Genomic DNA, 19,797 nt, shown 5'->3' with positions numbered 1-19,797 from the left:
GCTTTTATAAAGACAGAGGGTCTTCCATCCCAGAGACCAGACACAGGGCCAGTTGTGCAGAAACAGATTTAATGTAGCTTCCTCTCCCCGCCTGACTTAATTTTTCTGCTACGGCTGCTGGGAAAAGTCGGAGCAGAGTTTTTGGGGATCTGGCAGCGGGATTTGCACGCTCACGCGCCACCTGCTGGACAAAAGAGGACTCGCTCTGGCGAAAGGCATCGCCACATCGGATTTGTTGGCAATGTTTTTTGTTTTTTTTTACTCACCTCGTGTCTTTTTATGCAGTTACCAAGTACCCCATGATTTCTTTAGATGTATTGGATTGTACGCAGCATGATGCAAAGACCCAGAAAAACAGAAAACTGCATCTTTAGATAAAAAAAACACTGGAATCATCGTTCATGCTATATGTAGTATTTGGTAATACAGTTGTTCAGACACCCACCTAGTTTTAGAATTGGTTCGTTCATGACCTGCTTATTAGTATTTGACTTACGGGTAAGAATATTACCATTTGTTTCATGAACATAAAGTATTAAGTGTTTGTTATTTACTTATTTATCCACTGCACGCACATGTGAATGCATCTCAGAGGCACGGCGGATTGTCAAGTTGCATTATCTTCCACTACACATCAAGGGAAGAGTCTGTTCTGATCCGTTTCTCTCAATAATATGCACATGGCAGGAGGGCATGCATGAGGAAAAAAATCAAATCCTCTGTATAATCCTTGCCACACTTCTCCAATTCTAACACAACACTATTCATTGACTTTATTCATGCAACAGCAATCTATAACAAGCACCAAGGAGTATCAACATTAATCTTTTATTTACAGTTAATACATTCCAACAGAAAAGAGACATAACAATGCTTGTATTAATATGACCTCCCCATGACGCACACGCCCATAAGGATGTGTTTGTGTTCTGTAAAAAAAAGGAGACAAAAAACATTTAACAAAACTAAAACCTAAATGACGTTTAACGATACAATAAAATGTAAAGGCATTTTTTGAAAAGGTAACATCTGAGATAAATGAAGAAAAGCTTTGCATTCACTCCCTTCAGTGTTCCTTCTAGTGACTTTCATGAGGTGTGGCGCAACCTTGAAGCATCTACAACAGCCACATTTACTTCCCATCGCTCCACTGACACTTTTGTAGAGAGGTTCAGAATCCAGGCCAAGTTAGATGGATGCTGCAGAGGCTCCCTTGGTATACTGGCGCTAAAAAGGCAACCAGGTTTCGTCCTTTTATATTTACAGATCCATCATTTCCTCCTCCAAAGTCTTTCCTCCGGTTTCAACGTATCGCTCTTCCACTCCAAGAGTACTGAGGTAATGTTCAGGAAATCATACCAACAACATTACATTTTAAAACGTACATTGTAAGATTCAGGTTACTTTTATTTTTTATAGCATAACTCATTCCAAGTTATTATAAACACCAGAATAATCGGTCTTTCAGCTGTAAATCTCAAGGTTTGATTTTAAACCAGATGAGTCACCGTGAGTCACCGGAGAGCTTAAGAAAGGATACGAGTCGAACTGGAAGTCGGCCCCCACAGCAGCTGACATCATGGCCTGCAGATTCCTCTCCTCCAGGTCTCCAAAGCAGAAGCCGTTGGCCTTGTCGACCGCTCGTAAGACCTGAATCATGCTCTCTTTGTCCTGGAGACAGCAAAGAGAAGCATTTGAGGGTTTGAAATGTCGAAAGATTTGCCAAAGATTTGTAAAAAATGTTAAATAAACTATTATAATGTAGTGTTTTAAAGGTGATGCATTTCTGGTTCCTAAAACATCAGTATAACATACACACATTTATTAATATATAAATATATAAAGTGTGGGATCTTATTAAGATTCAGTTTAGATTTGTTTCACTTCCTTGGAAATGAGTCCACGCTGCTCGTTAAGCCTGTTTTTCAAGGTATTTCGTATTTAGAGAGAAGCTACGCATGCATATAAAGTCATCAAATGCAAGACTTCCTCCGGTGCTCAGAGTTTAGCATATTGTCCTTCTCAAGGTCAAAAGTATGAGTTTTTGCTCTTTTAAATTTGCCGTTTAAGTACCATTGGTAACCTAGGAAACCGGTGGCTGCTTCATTTTAAGGGGGTAGAAAAGACAGAGCGGCTTCAAGGCTCTTTTTTTTCTTCTTTTTTTTTTTTACCGTGATGGAAGCAAGAGTGCCAACCTGCCATTTGTATGAATTAATAGTCCCATATGCAGTAATGGCACAGCAGTCTAGACTCCTTTCTCTGGGTACACAGACAGCATCAGATCCGTCTCCATGAGGAAATAATGCCAGGGAGCGAATAAAGTGCAGACAGCCCACTCCCCTTTTAACAGTCCAATCCATCTGCAGAAAATTGATCCAGTGCGAGATTTAAAATGCTCAAAGTGATTTATGATTTTACCTGTTGGAGGAGATGAAATTTGTCTCCAGTGATTTTGAGAAATGTCATCTGGCATAGGTGACTTAATAATAGAGTTTGACATGTTCAGCTAGTTCTACTTAGTGTGGATGTTCTGGTGGTCCTAAACCGCCCGACGACCCATCTACAATCATACAATGAAGGCATTTGAATTACGCTGTCCACTCATCATCCCTCAGTGGCCTTTCATCAGTCCACAGAATGGAAATATTACATGAGAAAAACAATTAATTCCTATTTGGTGTCAAATATGTTGATATGCTAATATGTAAATGTATAACTCTAAAACAAAAAGCTTGTGTAGTCGAGAAACTGAGCCATCAAGGCTTCATTTCTGCATGTATGGCTTGTTTGATGCAGCTGGCCAGGCTTCATTTGATCTGTGAGTTTGGGATTTAGCTCAAAGCAGACTTGACATTTGGTAATCACTGAGCAATAACCTGCTTTGAAAAGAAAAGTGAGTTTTGCGTGTGGCCGTGTGCAATATACAGTCGATCAGTGGTAACTTTCGTGCAGTAACAACAACTAGGTCAGAGTCTCTGTGTTATAATAATGGCTGCAGAGCAAACACACAACCTGAGCTTTGAGGGAAAATATATAACATTTTATACCTGAAATAAATAAATAACGTCCTGTGACGCTTTATCTGCACAGTCCTTGTGAATGTACAACACAACCAATACTAGTTACTTCTCATTTAATTATACTACATTCAGGAGAACTGGCCTGTAAATTAGCTCGAGCCCAGCATGTACACTTTTAATTTACTGAAGCATATTTCAATTTCAATGTAAAATATATTGAACTTTAGTGTCGTTCTTTGAAACATTGAACAACAAATGATTCAAAAACAGCAAACAGTGAGGATACCTGTACACTGAGAGGCACAAAGGAGACGAGGCTGTAATCTTGTATGACCTCCGCCAACTTTTCATTGAGACGGTGGAACTTTTTAAAGAAGGGGTCTGCGGCGAGGTGATCGAGAAGATAGGTCAGGTCCATGACCTCTGTGTAGAAGTCGAGGTTGAAGGCTGCACAAGAATACGCATAAGGAAAAATGTCACCATGGTGTATCATCGTATGAGAGTGGAAATGTTTTGTTTGGAGGGAGAGCCGGTAGCCCTTAACATACCCAGTTTACCATACCGCTCAATCAAGTCCATCTTGGAGAGGATGTTGACATGGGGCAGCTCCACGTGCAGCATGGTGGACAGGGAGGTGCACAGCACAGAGATGAACTTGGCCGGGTCAGCGCAGTAGTGGGAGTCCACCAGATGCACGGCCGCCAGCTTAGAGAAGGAGAGAAAGGGTCACAGGCCATGTGTTAACATTGTACATTCACAGGGACTGTGCAGATAAAGCGTCAGATGACGTCATCGCTCCATCCCCTGATTGTTTAGAGAGGCTCACCCTGAAATTCCACTTGGCCAGCTGTGAGAATATATTCTTCACTGAACTCTGGTGGGTGTAGAGCTCCACCTGCCCAGGGCAGTCAAACAGGAAGTAGCAGTCCCCGTGCTCCTTCAGCTTGTCCTGCAACCAGTCCAGGTTGGCCTCCACGTACTCCATGGAGTAGAGGAGCCCGCCGTTGGGTCCGAGCTTCAAGCCCTCCATGACGTCATCCAGAGCGACCAGCTCCGCGATGTCCACCGCGCAGGAATACGGCAGCCCTTCGTTGGCGGGGTCCATGTTCACCACGACCACCTTGCGCCCGAGCTGAGTCATGAACTCCTGCATGGCCCGACAGTAGGTGGTTTTTCCGGAGCCCGGAGGTCCGATGACCACCTGGCCGAAGCGCAGGGAGGTCGCTGCTCCCGCCTGACTGGACATGGCGGCAATGGCTCACATTAGACGCGCACCAAGGGTGTCAAGAGGGGCCCGCATTGGGATGGGACGTGCAGGGATTCAGACTCCAGGTGGTTACCTGGTGGGGTCAGATATTAGCACGTAAACGCCACCTTTACCATTAACGTCACTTGCAAAGCAAAAAACCGCGATACTTAATAAGCAGGAGTCGTGAACTCCGTGTACGTTCATGTGTGGCCATGGAGAGGTCGAGCTAGTGTTAGCGACATTTTCTGTGACGACGTTTGAGACTTTTATTGGCAAAGTATTGGAACAAGTACTGATGGATAATTACCGTCTGCCGCCGTTACGTTTGCATGCGTACATCGGCTGCTAACCGGCTACGCTACGAAGTACTTCCGGGTTACGTAACCGAGATGTCAGAATAAAAGCAGTGTTTTTTTCCGTCTTCATTTTACTGTGAAATCAGTCAATCACTCATTTAAACGTTATGTCAGACTCAAGTTCCAGATAGTATAAATAACATAACATAAAGTACATACAAAAGCACAATTAAAATACATGGACCTACAAATGCTTCATAGACAGCTGTACCATTGTCTCCACAGATGGGACTGGTAGTGTGTAGTACTACACTTTGTTTGATAAAACCAAGATGATGTCATTTTCAGTGTCATTAACTCAACTGATACATTTATACATACGATTTCTTAAAAACAGCTTCACTGGCACTACATCACCTCTGTCTTTTTAGAAATATTCTTATAGCATCATTATAAGCTACTTGAAGTATCTGTAGGCTTTTTGTAATTAGATAGAACTTAACATATTATGTAGGCCTAAAATGCATGTTGCATCCTTAATACACACCATGAAGTACCGAAACAATATGAAGCATTCAGATACGAAAACGTGTTTGTGTGATAGTGAGTCTTCAATTGGAAATATTACATAATCTTATAAAAGGACAAAATCAGCACATGTCAATGAAATGTTTACAAAAAAGCTTTATTAAACATAAATATAAAAATATGCGAGTAGAAAATCTGTGGACTAACAATAATTTAACTGTTATCGTCGTGGTCCAATGGTGCCACCTGGCTGCCAGCCTCTGTACTTCATACTGGTGTTTGGGTGACGTCTCAGCAAGGTGTCCCCTTCATCAATGATTTTGGGTTTGTCATACATTGTAGTTATATGAAACTCCGTCCTGGCCTTTTTTACAGGATTTAAGAAAAGCTTCTCTCCATGATACCTGCAGAGAAGAAATACGTTAGCATCAGGACTTAAAACAGTATCCACATGCAAGTGTTTATATTACGGTGACGTCGTTTTCTAGTTCATACGTACCCAAACCCTCTTTTACAGTTGGGATGTTGGCCCTCACCCTCAAGGGCGTCAGGAATCCCAATCTGACTGTTTCCCAATCCATCACCATCCTTCCAGCCCTGCTTTTCCATCAAACGACGACCAAAGCCCTAAAGAAAGTTTAAATAACGACAAAAATTAGAATAATCTAAAATGCTATGGTAGAAAAGATGTAGTCAAATAATAGCCCATCTTGTTACCTTAGTACACTTCTCAAAGCTGCCAATAGACTGAGTGTGTCCAGATCTATCTTCAAGACCGTCCCTCATCCTTTTTTCATACCGCATTCGGACATAGTCACGTGCATCCATATCGCCTCCATCTGTGAGAGGAGGAACTGGGTTAAAGAAAAACTGATCCTGCAGAAGTAATTCAGCTTGGTTCCCTTCGTGAATCAAGTTAATCACAGGTGTAAAACAAACGTGAAATACCTTTATCATAGTAAACACTCATGTCCACATCCCAGTCGTCTGTCGTTTGTTCATCAAAATCTGAAAAGAAAAGCAGAGGAGACAAAAAATGTTATCAATACGTTGATTAAGAAAATACACTTTATTTAAAGTAGTAGCGATATTTTTTTTTAATTTAAAAACATAAATGTGCATTATCTAAATTCAGACAAATTCTGCACACATCAAAGTTGATCTTTTAATATCTATTATTGTAATAGAAAAGTGGAAGCTCGTCTATTCCAATTATGTTGTCAGATATAAACTAAACACAGCTAAAAATGAATGTTTTGGTTTGACTTCTCATACACATGCTGGTTAATGTTGTAAAACATAAATCAGATAAGACATGATTTTAAAAAATGTGTAAACACACACACATATATATATATATATATATATATATATATATATATATATATATATATATATATATATATATATATATATTTTATTTTTATTTTCAAGAGGAACATATAAAAAGCTTCTATTGGTCAGTGTGGAAAACGGCATGATTGTTTTGGTTGCGTACCTCCTTCTTCCTCCTGCCAGAATTGGGCGTCTGTGTAGAACACCAGGCCGGAGCCGCCCTTCTCCCACTTCAACTCAATCTCCTCTTCGAACAGCCGCTCTTTGCATCGCTCCTGGCTCGTTACGTCCTCGTGCAAAGCCTCGTGGCGCTCCCACTCCTCACAACGGTCATCGTCCTACAACCAACAAAATGAATACATGTCAAACTTTCAGTGAAGAGATGTTGGGGACACATCAGTCTCTTGATGCTGTTATTAACCGTGTGTTTATATTTTACTCATGAATATTAACGTGTTTAAACCCACATCATCTGCACAGGACTGTGCATCCTCTTCCTCCTCCTCGTCCTCTTCTTCTTTCTGTGGCTCATCCGTCTCTGTTGTTGCTGTGCGTCTTGAGGATCGAGGTGGCAAAGTGCCTGGTCCTGTTATTTCATGTCCAGCAGCTGTTGTCACGGTCTCCTCTGTGCCTGGAAGAGTCCAAGTGTCCCAATAATGGAAAGGCACGTTGCCGTAACGGCGGTTGGAGCTGGTCTTGGGGAAAGTTAGGCCCAACTTGCGGATGAGACGTGGAGGCAGTCGGCAGGACTGGATGAGCTGCAGGAACACTTTCACCGGCGTGCCCACGTTCCCATTCTCCATTAGAGCTGGTGGATTCAGCTCCGGTAGACTTTTGAGGTCAGCCTCTGTGAAACTCTCCGTCAAGGACACCCGGTGGCGCTGCTCGTGCTTTGATTTATAGGGGAATGACCCATCATCTGAAAGGAATATTTAAGAAAAAAAAGACACAAATAACATTTGATGTACAAGCAGCACTAACACGTCAGGTCACATATAAACAACAAAGACGGCACATTTGTAGTAAAAAGCTGTAACACAAGGAAGCTATATTATTGATGACATCATTCTCCCACTTTGACTTCAGAAGTCAGTTTTCATTTAATGAAGACCCGTCAGGTCTTCTTACAGGTCGATAAAAACCAGCCACATTTTGAGGAGAATGACGTCACCGGTATGAAACGCTTTACTAACCGTGGTCGCGTGAAACTTTAACTCGTTTAATAACGCAACGTCTCGCCAGCCAGTTCCCCTTCGGGTCGATCCAGTGATTCCCCGAATACATCCGGACGAGTCTGTCGGCATCGTGAGCGCGAAGCGAGGCGATGCAGCAGCACGTCTTGACCGTCTGCTTCTTCGGGGAGCCGGCGCGCGGCTCCGGGTCGGTGTCCGCGGGTCCGGAGCTGCCCTCCTCGCCGTCGCTACACACGGGGTCCCCGGACACCACCACGGGCTCCCTGAGGACTTCCGGTCGATGACGGTAGTGAAAACACTGGAAACCGCCGCTTTCTATGAACTGACTGAAATAATTTCTCAAATCCGCGGAGCGTAACGCGACAGGAATGTTGCTTATTGCCAAGTACACAGGAGATATGCTTTCAGAGTCCGCCATGATTGTTTTTCTTTTCTGGACAGCGTACGTCATCGAAACGACTTTCAGAAAGGACGTCACTTCCGCTTCCGGAGACGTTTGAAAAAAGTTACTGCCCGGTGGTTACTTTATATAATTTATTACACTACTATATAGTTTTATGTATGACCATTTCATTTATTTTCTATGGAAGGTATAAAGAAAATTGAATATATATATATATATATATTTTTTTTTATATATATACACACTACCGTCCAAAAGTTTGGGGTCACCCAGACAAATTTTCTGTTTCTTCGCAACAGAGTTATTGCAATCAATAGCCTTAGTTTTTAATACAATAATAGCCTGGCGAGTTTCACATGAAAGTTCTCTTTTTCTGGCCATTTTGAGAGTACAATCAAACCCACAAATGTAATGCTCCAGATACTCAACTAGCTCAAAGGAAGGCCAGTTTTATAGCTTCTCTCACCAACAGAACAGCTGTTTTCAGCTGTGCTGACATAATTGCATAAGTTTTTGTTTTTTTTGCACAATAAGTCTTCTAAGGCGATTAGCAAACACAATGAAATGATGGTTGCTGAAAATGGGCATCATACACCTATGTAGATATTTTATTAAAAAACAGACGTGTCCATCTAGAATAGTCATTTACCACATTAACAATGTATAGAGTGTATTTCTGATTAATTTGATGTTATCTTCATTTAAAATCAGTGCTTTTCTTTGAAAAAAAAACATTTCTAAGTGACCACAAACTTTTGTACGGTAGTGTATATATAACATATAGTACACTGTATGCGTTACTATCATACATTTTACAGCAAAACGAACAAAGACATGCAGAGTTACATGGTAAAAGATAACGGCTACTGATGGAAGATACATTATCTCTGTGCTCAAAAGCAATGATTAGACTTCTAATTATATCTTTATCTCTCATGACAGTATGCCATCTCTAATATCAAACCATAGATCCCAAATAATTAAAAAATAATTTAATTTCTGAGGGGCCCTATGTGCATTTGTTGTTTCAACATGAAGTTGTCGCAGTCAAAACACCCCGGATATCCAGGAAATTATATTTTTCAGAGATTGGAATAAAGTGATCGTCATGTACATCCACAGATAAACAATAAGCCAGATAAGCCAATACAATGTGTCAATGAGCTTTATAGACCACAAAAAATACCCAAAAGCTCTCTGACAAGAAAAAAAACAAGTGAAAAAAAGGGAAAAATAGTAAAATCCTTAAGACAGATATTTTTAGGAGACATCCCTCTTAATGGTCCGCTGTGGGAATCTACAACAAATGTAACATTCATTTTTAACAAGCAACTCACTCAGCAGATCATTGATAGGGATCTCTGTATCCTTGACAAGATTAAAAAGTTAAAATGCTAAAATGAGAAATTAAATTGAGAGACTCAAATGACAATTTAGAGACAGTATTTCTGGCTGTATTTTTAAATTACATTTCTATTTGATTGAGTCAAAAGAGCAGCAGTGAGACTTAGTAGGACAAATGACAAAATGTTCTTTCCTTTCAGAAAGATAACATCTTTCACATTAGAACATATTTAACCTCGTTCAGAGAGAGAATCAATAAATGTACTCAGCCAGAGTTCATTACCCCCAACAAACTATTCATCTGGCCTTCACCTTTGCTTGTGTCACTGCGTTTGATAGTAATAGGCAGTAAAACTAGAGTGGAGTGTCTTTACCCTGACATCACTTTACACATCATATTGCACAGTTATTGTGAGATAGTCATAGCCACCCTGCCTTGTTGAAGTCCATGCTAATCATCAACATTCATGTTGTATATGTTTGCAAATTACAGCAGAAAAAACACCAAATTGTTTAATAGACATGATTATATAAGAAGTAAACTTTCAAAAGCCGTGCTGTGTCCAGGTAAGCACCCAGAGTCCCACAAGCAGAAGCTTCAAATAATCCATTTGTTCTGGAAAATAAAATACATATAAATAAACGGTGAGCAAAGGGGAGACCTACCAATGTGTCACTAAAGACACAAATCATTGGCCCCTGCACAGGAGTTTTGGACTCAATCATAAAATGAAGATAACTATGACACTCTGTATTGTTGACATTTTTTCACATATCAACACTGATAACATCGATCACATTGGAGAATATAAAAGAAATTAAACAATAAAATGCTTCCATAGATTGGAACAAGGTAAATTATGTAATGAAGAAAGAGGAATGGCATTTCACAACCATAAAAAATATGTGTACCGTTTTGTATTGATGTGTTTATGTTTACTAACTTGATCTCAAAAGCCTATAAAATAATTAGTATTCACTCTTTAGTGAATGTTTTTTCAGCTATATCATTTTTTTTCAAACCATATCGTTGTATTAAATCAAGCTTATACTTAAATTCAAGGTGTCTTGTAAGTTAATAATATAAATAGATTTGGTGAACTTGAAAGAACAAAAAATGTGAATGCATGTGAAATTATTATTTTTTTCCCCCCCCCCAACGATTGGAACGACCTCGCCGCGATGTAAGAATAACTGTCACCTTTGGGTTGACGACCTTCTGAGAACAGGCAAATGAACCTTCTCTGTGTGTTAGCAGTGGGTCAAGGTCAAGTGCCATGTCCCAGACACGGTATCAAGCACCAACAGGGAGTTCAACGACCTGCCAAAAGCAAAGCCAGTTGAAGAGCAAAAGTCAATATTTGGTTGAAAACCTCACCAGAAAAGCAAACAGTCTTTCGTAGAAACAATTATCTATATAAGTACGCAACGGTTGGCCTATTATTTATTATCGTAGTCTTAACTCGATAATGCTATTACACTCAAGTGTCTCCATACATTTGTGTGTATTTCAATCCTTTCTTTTCCTTTTTTTTATTAAAGGCTACGACCTGAAGGTGCCAGCCAATCACATCGTGCTCCATCGGGTTCCCTTGCCTGATCTCAGAATACCGCAGTATGCGAAGGCCGTTATATTTTTACTGTCTTGGTGGAGATAAGCGTCCGTCCTCCGTGTCCGTCTCCGCCAGCTCCGAACCACTATAAACACGACGCTTATCACAAGCGTTTACAACTGTCAGCCCGCTTTTTTAAAGCCGGAGTTCTTTCTGAAGGCGTTACGAGTCACTCCGCGGGAACGATCCCATTCTCCACGATAACTTAACTCATGCTGTTTTTCATTTTTGTATCAGGCATTCAAATTAATAACCACTGTTGTGTATCGTAATGAGATCGCTCCAGGGAAGAAGACGAGGGTGTAAACCTATTCTGGATGGTTTGTTGAAGGGATAAGTCAAGAGAGTGATGAAGTAAAACAAACATTCGGTGGCTGGTGCTGCCAGTAGTGTCTGGCTCGTAATCTCTTTATTGCAGTCACTTACTCGATGAACTGTCCTTGACTCCGCTGCTCTGAGGTTCAGGTCTTCTTCTGAAACTTCCAGAATGATGCTTCCAGGCTTCTTGGCTTGTGCAGCAGGTGACCCCACGCAGAAAGAAAATGATTATGTCACCTGTGGAAAACATTTAGTTGGTTCACAGGGCTAAAATATCTTAGTCAAAGTAACTTTTCATTGAAAATGGGATGCCTGTTTACTTGTGACAACAATAAAGTAAGCTAATTAGCTTATCAGGTTGAAGCCTCCGTGCCAGGCACAGGGAAGATAACAAATTAGAGTTAATTTAAATGACAGCTGGAACGCTGTACCGCCTGTTACAGACGCCATAAACTGGAATTCCTTTCTTCTACGTGAGCAACTTTTATTGTATTTGAATTTTTAAAAAAGCTCTCTCTATCTAATGTCATCACGGTGGTATCGATCCCTCTGTCAGCCAGCCATGTTATGTTATGTTATTTATATTTTTATTCTGTGCACGGTCTCGTCCTCCACTTTGGTCCATACTGAAATATCTCACCGTACAGTAAAGACACGTATGAGGATGAATCGTGCAGACTTTGGGTCTCCTGCACTTCCCTTTTGTACCACAATGAGGTTGTGTTTTATTGTCTCATAATTGGATGGATTGCCAATAAATTTGGGACACCATGTACCCGTTCGGATGAATTGGAATAACCTCAATGAGTATCAAGTCATAAATTTCAACATTCTTAACATATCTGTACTGTGTGTTTAGTGCTGATAACCAAATGTTAGCAATCCAATATTGAAAACTAACCTGGGGAAAATAATTATTAAAACATGTACCTGCTCAGCATCAGTAGCTTAACGTTGTCATTGGGAGAATTTCAGCATTATGACATTTAATTCAAAGCAGCACTGTGTCTAAGTACGGCCTCAAAAAGCTGCTAGCATGGCGATACAACTTGTTAGACCCCATATATTGAATAAATTAAATGTACAGAAAGCATGCATTAACAATTAGCTGAATCATTTAAATATATAACACACAAATAAGATAATGTCCTCTTTGTCTCTGGTGTTTGGAGGGACTAATGACCTCAGTAGTATTTCTAAAATCCTACATTTTTGTATTTGTTTTAATCAATATCAAAAGGCCAACAAAGAAAAGAAAGATGGGCAGTTTTATACCACCAATTTCGATTTGATCACTCCTGCTCAGAGGTCACAATAGGATACATTTATTTCAAAAACAAAACAAAACTTGATCCACCTCATGAGGACACAACTTATAGGTCAATGGCCCCGCTCGGCTTTGGCTTCCCTCCAGCTCTCCAGGTGTGAGCTGGCAGTCTGCAGTCCTTGGTAGCTTGGTACTGCCTGGGTTAACGACACCGGCTACAAGATAAGGCCCAACCCTCCATGCGTTACTCCGCCAGCTCCTTTTCATTGAGAAAAGCTTATCAGTTTCCCAGGGTTATTCCGTCAGTCACCTGGCAGAGTGCAGGGTTGTTTTTCACAGAAAGTGTATTGACAAGTCAGGGTCTACTTAAGCGGGGCGGGCGAATAAATACCGGCACGCTGAAGGAAGCAGCCGCACTCACAAGTTCTTGCATCCGCTGACAGGTCGCTTACATTTAACTACGCAGATCTCTCCAGCCTTTAAACATGGATAACAGGTGTCATTGTGCCGCCAACAGCGACATGCTTTCCAATCCGATCCTCTACAACATCCTGAGCCAAATGGAGAGCAGCGGACCCAGCCGGAACGGCTTCAACTACAACTCGACGACTCATCGATGCAACTGCGAGCTGCGACGGACGGTGTGCTTGAGAAGGCCGTCGGAGGTCTGCAAAGAGGCGTCGGCGGTTCTGGTCAAAACGGTCCATTTCATGAAGAACTTACCGGCTTTCAGCCAGATGCCGCCCAGCGACCAGTTCTCGCTACTCAAGAGGTGCTGGGCCCCGCTCTTTATTTTGGGTCTGGCCCAGGAGCACGTGGACTTTGAGGTGACGGACACGCCGGCTGACAGCATGCTGAAAAAGATTCTCCTCAATCGCCAGGAGAGATGTGAGGTGGAGAGGGAGCAGCCCACCGTGGCCGGCGTCAGCAGACTCCAGTCCTGCCTCAAAAAGTTTTGGAGCTTGGATTTGAGTCCAAAGGAGTACGCGTACCTCAAAGGGATCACGATATTTAATCCAGGTATGTACACATCTGATGCAGGATGTAGAAATGACAACACTTTTCTTGCCGGAAGAACGCTGCAAAAACGGCATTGTACATGCGTGTTTCGGTATTTAATGTCTTGCTTTTGCACCCAACAGATGTCCCAGACTTGAAGGCAGCTCTGTTTGTTGAAGGCTTGCAACAGGAGGCCCAGCACGCCCTCAGCGAGGTGGTCCAGCTCCTTCACCCGGGGGACCGGGAGCGCTTTGCTCGAATCCTCCTCACGGCCTCCATGCTGCAGAGCATCACGCCGAGCCTCGTCGCTGAACTCTTCTTCCGGCCCGTGACGGGCCAGGCGGATCTGCTGGAGCTGTTGGTCGACATGCTCTTCTGCAGATAGAAGGGGACCGTTTACTGTTGCTTATCTTTGGACCGACCCAAAAGCGATGCCTGACGGTGGGACCCCGATGAAATAGCCGATGAAAACTATGTGAATCGGGTGTACAAGAGACTGTGAATCACTGACATTCACGTTGAAGCTCAGGTCACTTTTAGGCCCAGTCTGAGAATCTTGTTGAAAGATTTGACCTTTTACACATAAACAAACTCAACCCACTGTATCTGATGTTGAAGGTCTTTTCTGTTTGCTTCAATGTTGTAAATAAATGCTGCGATAACAGAACATTTCAAATAAATATATTTTTGTACCTGAACGTAAATGAGAAGATCTGTTTCAATTTTTTCAAAACACTCACAGAAAGCCAGAATATCTGTAATATATGAACACCCAACAGCTCATTACTGAGCCAAGTATTGCTCAAGCTTCTTAATTTTAAATGACTTTCAGGTTGTCGCTAGAAACACTTAAAAAATGTATGATTTGAAGAGTCATTTCAATAATACGAGGAGCAAAAATGATGTATTTGGCCTTCAGTGTGATGGGTGATTTACCCCACCCCACAAATTTTGAAGTAACTTTAATAATGTAGAGCTTAAACCCAGTAAGCGAGAGTCTGTCATCACTAGTGTTGGATGAAACTCTCGACAATCTATACCCGATACAAGCCGTGTGCACCTCCGTGTTCATCCAGACTGTGTTAAAACCAAAAGGAAGTGTCGCATATCATATCATTGGTGAGTATTTTTCTCTCTAGACTTCAGATACATGTGAATGTTTTACCACCTGACACCAAGCGAGAGAGACTACAGGGAAGTAATCCCCCTTTCATGTTTCTATTGTGACCACAAATGAGTCATTTCACTGTGTGCTTTGTCTCCCTCTGATGGAAAATAGTGAAAGTCACATGTTTACGCTTGAGAAACTATAATCCCACAGAAGCATTCACAAGTAAACTAAACTTAAACCCTGACATATTTGTCCCATACGGAAATGTTGAACAAAGCACAAAACGACGACCACAGGTTTTAATGCACCAAAGTGGATTAAATAATGCCGAATCAACTATCCAAAGAAATAAAATCCCAGCGCACTGTTAACCACGTGCACGCTGGATATTTGATAAAGAACGAGCCCTCTTGATCGCCCCGGCCTGTGGTATGCTCGTTGTGAAACCGTGAGCTTTCTCATGACACCTCATACAGGTAAAACAGGAATGTGCCGGCGGGGGCAGAGAGCCAGAGGAAACGGGGTTACGCAGGGCGACTGCAGCGCACCACCAACACCAACACCAGGCTCAACGTTTCACACACAAGAAGTCAAATGGATTGCTCATTTGCAGTTTTCTGGGATTAGTCGAGGAGATTTTGGATTTTACACATAAGCAAAACATCTTTCTCACCTATTTTCAGAAGATATGACTGTTTCAAGAAGATTGGAGGATCCTTCTCTTGATGTTCATGCAGCAATCTGCCTTATTGAGTCTTCTGAAGTCTCCACATTGGATTTCATCTTTTGTGCCAAAGATATGCAAAATATTCCATTTCACTAACAGCTGCAACATGTAAAGGCCAAACTACTTTTAAGACTAGAATACATCTTAACATATACATTAGTTTCATATAGTTATTTGACTTTGTGTTCCCTGAACGCTTCTGATTCTCCATTTCCAATAAATGACAAAGACAAAGCGCAGGATTTTATTTCCTTTTTGTCAGAACCCGCCAAACAAGTTCTTTCTTTTGCTGAGGGCGGAAAAAGCTTTCCTGGCACAACACAGTGACCTCGGGGAGACGAGCTCGACAACAATAATCCAAAGACTAGCTTGAAGGTTGAAGGATTGGGGCTCACAAAATGAGAACTAGACGACTTCTGTATTTCCTTATTGAATGCACATGAAAAAGGCATGAACAAGTTTTTTTTTAATGTTTTGTTAAAAACAAGACTTATCTGTGAATAATAAAAAAAATGTGGTCAATAGCACAAATGGTTAAAAAAACAACAACCAGAGAGTAACATTGACATCAAAATATGTACATCAAAATATGGCTTAACAATGCAGTTCTCAGGTCAAGGCATGCTTTCAAGGAGTCTAAATGGCAGGAGTCAATAAGCACATGTATACACACGGTGTGCGCACAATGGCTTGCATAAACAAACCAGACAAAGAATAAGGACGGGTCCGTTACCATCAGTCTCTATCCTCTAGCACTCAGGAGTGTCGTCATGTTTCTTTTTCGGAAAACCACTTGAAACACGTGTGTATGCACACAAATACATATAAACTGGCATCGTCTTTCCCTGTGTAAAAAAACAACAACAAAACACAAACACGAATTGTTTTCCTCGGTGGGACGTTTGCTGGACAAAAAAAAAAAAAAAAAAAAGGTCCACAAATTTAAATGGCACTCCAATAGCAGACATTAGCCGGACCACTAAAAGCAGAAGTACCACCGCCCCTGGTAAAAAATATTTAAAAACAAGGTGCTCCACTCAGTAACAGCAACAGATATAAAATAGCAAGTATATCATTGTCCATGTGGTTGGCTTCGTTTCTGGCCAGTACAGGTACGTCTGTATCCGTGTCACCCTTCAGAGCAGAAGAGGAGCGCCCGAAGAGTCCGTCTCGGTGTCGTGATGGTAGGGCGAGTAGGCCGTGGCGCTGCCGGAGGAGTACGCTGTGAGAGAAGGAGCTTTATTCGACACGCTGAAAACTAAATACACAGCCCTGAGAGGGAAAAAGACGATGATACAGTAGAGGTTCCATTTCACGCACAAATGTAAAAACCCCGGGACGCTGACACATTGCCAGGTCCCGGTGTGAAAGGCTGTGGGAACACGATGCGGTGTACCCTCATTCAAAAGACATGTAACGGGACACCACCGCGTCCGTTTAACCGCGCAACAACAACAAGGGGGGAAAAAAGAGGCTGCTGTGCGTTAATCCATCTGTAACCCAAGTTGTTCGCTAAAATTACAGGATGAAAACCGCGGGACGGTATGCGGCGTCCATATTTATTGTGACTCGACCTGCTGCTGGGAGCGAGGTGGTGTAGCATGACCGCTGAGAGGGAAAGAGAAAGAGGCAGATTGATGGGTGGGTGTAAGGTGGCAAGAGAGGAGAGCTAGCTAATGAGGGAGGGATTATAATATGTGGAGAAAGAGGGCAGGAATGTGGGGCTTTCACTGGTTGAAGAGGTGTGTGTGGAAAGTAAGAGATAAAGCATGCAGCTGCAGCAGGTACAATAGTCGACTAATTATGCCTCAGCGACGAGGACAAATACAGCCCTCCATCTGCACAACAACAACAGAAATTAGCCGAATATTTATTTCCACATTTCAATATCGTGCTAATGATTAATACTAACAATTCACCACCGCTAATAACATGCTTGCGCACTTCTGCTGCCGACTTTTTCGTGGCTCTCGTCCAACTCTGGGAGCCTCGTCCATGCGTCTACGTCGGCCCAAATAAGGAATGCACTCACTTCTCGTCGCGCTGTAGTGTCTCATCTTCCTCGCCAGCTCGTCCGATGGCGTCTGCTCCGACACTTTCACCTCTGGAACTGTAGCACGATATGGGGAGCAAGAAGAGCAAAGTGAGCGCGGGCCGACAAGGAGCTTCAACGCGCTCTCATTTTAGAATTAACCCGGTCACCCCGGCTGTTGCTCAATACGTATTACGACAGTGTGTGCCTGTATCAACTTGCCTTAGATTAACCAATTATTGTTAAGTCATTACCTGGTGCATTAGAGCTACAAAAGCAGCGCCCCAACAGACACTGTGAGTCATTTAAGGAAGACATACGAGAGGATTGGTATATCTGGTATGTGGCAGCCAGATGGGGGTGAAAAAAATAGTTGTCATGCGGCACTTTATAAATAGTCACACGGCAGTCATTATGGACGATAATTGGTTAAACCTTACAGTCGATGCTGACGAAAGTGTTGGTCATGGTCTCGTTGCCGCTGTCGGGGAGAGTCCCGTCGCTCCTCCCGTTGGGCCGCTGTCCCGTCGACGGGTGGCCCTTGTTCCTCTTGCCCTTCCGCGTGCTGATGCGGATGACCCCGTGCACGAGCTTGCACTCGGCCTCCTGCTCCTCCAGGTTGTAGTCCTGAGCGATGCTGTAGATGAGCTCGCTGATCTCGTTGGTCTTGCGGGAGAAGGACGAGTCGGAGGTGCACTTGGCCAGCTGGTCGATCTGGTGCAGGGCGTAAAGCTCCAGCAGCTTCTTGGTGATGAGGGAGTCAATGTCCGTGCCCGTGTCGCTCAGGTCGTCCAGGTCATAGTCATCGCGGGACAACAGGCTGGTGTTGCTCACGGGCCGCTGGCTTTCCCCCTTGCCGGCCGTGCGGGTGCGCTTCGGGGCGGCGACCGGATACCTCACCGTCTGACCGGCGATGCGCACGTCCGGGTAGCGGAAGCTGTCGCTCGCGGGCAACTTGGAGGCTTTGGTAGACTTGCTGGCCTCCAAGGGGACGCCACAAGTGGGATTGGTCACGGCCATGCCATTGGGAGGGTGAGGCTCGCCGCCCGCTTTGGGGGGGTGGTCCGTGGAGCTCTCGTTCACGGGCAGGCAGGGCTCTCGGCTGCCATAGAATCCACAGGTCAGCACGCAGCAGATGAGAGCCTTGCAGCCGGTCCAGCCCATGGAGGCGCAGGAGCCACAGGCATGTCTGCCGGCAGGCGCGCCGTCCGCCGACCCGGGGATAAATCCTATAGTCTCCGAGCCTCGACCCGTGCCGTTGCGCGGCTGGCCTCTGCCGCGACCATACTTGTTCTCCGAATACCGGGTGTGGCCAGTGTAATGCTCGTGCGGACGCTCCCCGTGAGGGTCCTTGTAGGCGTCTTGGCCGGTGGCGCTCTCCCTGGATATAGTCCGGGCGGGCTGGTACTTGTCCGCCCTGGAGCCGGCGGGGTGGTGCTTGTGGTGGCGGGACACCTGGGGAGCCCCTGTGCTGTGGCCAGGCATGGCTCAGAACACCTGGGACCTGGAGGAGGGGGGGGGGAGGAGGTAGGGGGCACGTTTCAGAAATAATAACCAGGTGTAAAACTTGCCTTGTGTTGCAGCACAGACGTGCAAGCGTTAAACGCACCCATGAGACGTTGAAGTAGCCTGCGTAAAAGAGAGCTGCCGGTGGGAAAACTCCCCGGAAACTCGGAGAATGTAAATAAACTTGAGTGCATTGATTGCTGGCTTTATTTTGGCCCATTCGGTCGCGCTCTCAAAAAGCGCGTTTGGCCCACTGTGCATGTGCAGAAACACGTCAGACCCAAACTCATTCAACAGTGAAACGGGTTTCATTTGACTTACCGCATAGGAGGAAACACTTTGTGGTCGTCTTTTATCTCAGATACCTTGTTCGCCGAGCAGACCGCGGAAGTCTCGCGGAGAAAACTTCTGCCGACGCTTCGACCAAACAGAGAAGGAAAGACGGATTTCGGCCGCCCACAAACTTCCAGGTGACTTCACCTCCACGAAAAACAACACACACACACCTCTCAGCAGCAGCTTCGGCACAAACGACGACACACACGACGCGACGCGGCTCCCTCGCGTCGTCTGCGCTTCTTGTAAAACTCTTGTTGTGCTGCCGCGAGTCTCCCAATGTTTGGCTAGTACCTGCGGCTACAGCTAATCCCAGATCCTACACCCACCCACAGGTGAGTCGTGACGTCACGCGAGGCGGGTATAAAAGCGCAGGAGGAGGAAAGAGGAGGGAGGAAGGAAGGTAACGAAACGAGGAATGAAAATAAATAGAAGAAGACGGTAAAAAAAAACAAAAAAAAACAGAAGAAAAAATGAAATGTATGATCTTCCCATAGCTAGATTGTAATTTGGTATCACG

The 19,797-nt window shown here is 43.6% G+C and overlaps 4 protein-coding genes across 5 annotated transcripts; 1 reads left to right on the top strand and 3 right to left on the bottom strand.

Annotated features, from left to right (window-relative positions):
• Window positions 1-809: 809 nt before the first annotated feature.
• Window positions 810-4,639, bottom strand: gpn2 (GPN-loop GTPase 2). 2 transcript variants are annotated; one of them, XM_068570086.1, is made up of 6 exons: window positions 4,577-4,639; window positions 3,847-4,360; window positions 3,569-3,725; window positions 3,307-3,467; window positions 1,541-1,671; window positions 810-1,333 (listed from the first exon to the last, which is right to left on the bottom strand). In XM_068570086.1, exons 2-6 carry the CDS (start codon window positions 4,264-4,266, stop codon window positions 1,261-1,263), a joined length of 942 nt encoding a protein of 313 aa, XP_068426187.1. In that variant the 5' UTR covers window positions 4,267-4,360; window positions 4,577-4,639; the 3' UTR covers window positions 810-1,260. The 2 variants fall into 2 exon arrangements, with proteins under 2 accessions (XP_068426187.1, XP_068426186.1); XM_068570085.1 differs by having other exon boundaries at window positions 3,847-4,626.
• A 640-nt stretch (window positions 4,640-5,279) lies between these two features.
• On the bottom strand, window positions 5,280-8,072 carry gpatch3 (G patch domain containing 3). Its single transcript, XM_068570225.1, has 7 exons — window positions 7,622-8,072; window positions 6,896-7,347; window positions 6,592-6,766; window positions 6,042-6,101; window positions 5,811-5,932; window positions 5,593-5,720; window positions 5,280-5,497 (listed from the first exon to the last, which is right to left on the bottom strand). The coding sequence occupies exons 1-7, from the start codon at window positions 8,070-8,072 to the stop codon at window positions 5,314-5,316; spliced, it is 1,572 nt and encodes a 523-aa protein (XP_068426326.1). The 3' UTR covers window positions 5,280-5,313.
• Window positions 8,073-13,051: 4,979 nt separating this feature from the next.
• On the top strand, window positions 13,052-13,950 carry nr0b2a (nuclear receptor subfamily 0, group B, member 2a). The gene is made up of 2 exons (XM_068570563.1): window positions 13,052-13,586; window positions 13,709-13,950. The coding sequence occupies exons 1-2, from the start codon at window positions 13,052-13,054 to the stop codon at window positions 13,948-13,950; spliced, it is 777 nt and encodes a 258-aa protein (XP_068426664.1).
• Window positions 13,951-15,880: 1,930 nt separating this feature from the next.
• Window positions 15,881-19,346, bottom strand: kdf1a (keratinocyte differentiation factor 1a). The gene is made up of 4 exons (XM_068570501.1): window positions 19,263-19,346; window positions 17,876-18,939; window positions 17,436-17,513; window positions 15,881-16,625 (listed from the first exon to the last, which is right to left on the bottom strand). Exons 2-4 carry the CDS (start codon window positions 18,918-18,920, stop codon window positions 16,540-16,542), a joined length of 1,209 nt encoding a protein of 402 aa, XP_068426602.1. The 5' UTR covers window positions 18,921-18,939; window positions 19,263-19,346; the 3' UTR covers window positions 15,881-16,539.
• Between the last annotated feature and the right edge of the window lie 451 nt (window positions 19,347-19,797).

The sequence above is a fragment of the Clinocottus analis genome, unplaced genomic scaffold (assembly GCF_023055335.1).
Source record: "Clinocottus analis isolate CAN_PGR_092001 unplaced genomic scaffold, fCliAna1.0.p SCAF_9, whole genome shotgun sequence".
Lineage (NCBI taxonomy): Eukaryota > Metazoa > Chordata > Actinopteri > Perciformes > Cottidae > Clinocottus > Clinocottus analis.
The sequence above is the reverse complement of the archived record's forward strand: the minus strand, read 5'-3'. Positions and strand labels throughout refer to the sequence as shown.

Bases quoted from the DNA above. Each gene is read 5' to 3' on its own strand.
- gpn2 (XM_068570086.1), bottom strand. From the start codon at position 4,266: ATGTCCAGTCAGGCGGGAGCAGCGACCTCCCTGCGCTTCGGCCAGGTG. The intron at 3,468-3,568 runs GTATGTTAAGGG...ATTCTTGTGCAG, and splicing joins TGAGCGGTATGGTAAACTGG to CCTTCAACCTCGACTTCTAC. The intron at 1,334-1,540 runs GTATCCTTTCTT...ACATTACCTCAG, and splicing joins GCCGACTTCCAGTTCGACTC to TACTCTTGGAGTGGAAGAGC.
- gpatch3 (XM_068570225.1), bottom strand. From the start codon at position 8,072: ATGACGTACGCTGTCCAGAAAAGAAAAACAATCATGGCGGACTCTGAA. The intron at 5,721-5,810 runs GTAACAAGATGG...AACTTTCTTTAG, and splicing joins GCTTTGAGAAGTGTACTAAG to GGCTTTGGTCGTCGTTTGAT. The intron at 5,498-5,592 runs GTACGTATGAAC...TCTTCTCTGCAG, and splicing joins AACTGTAAAAGAGGGTTTGG to GTATCATGGAGAGAAGCTTT.
- nr0b2a (XM_068570563.1), top strand. From the start codon at position 13,052: ATGGATAACAGGTGTCATTGTGCCGCCAACAGCGACATGCTTTCCAAT. The intron at 13,587-13,708 runs GTATGTACACAT...TGCACCCAACAG, and splicing joins GATCACGATATTTAATCCAG to ATGTCCCAGACTTGAAGGCA.
- kdf1a (XM_068570501.1), bottom strand. From the start codon at position 18,920: ATGCCTGGCCACAGCACAGGGGCTCCCCAGGTGTCCCGCCACCACAAG. The intron at 17,514-17,875 runs GTAAGGTTTAAC...ATCGTGCTACAG, and splicing joins CACTTTCGTCAGCATCGACT to TTCCAGAGGTGAAAGTGTCG. The intron at 16,626-17,435 runs GTGAGTGCATTC...CTTCTCTCACAG, and splicing joins ACACTACAGCGCGACGAGAA to CGTACTCCTCCGGCAGCGCC.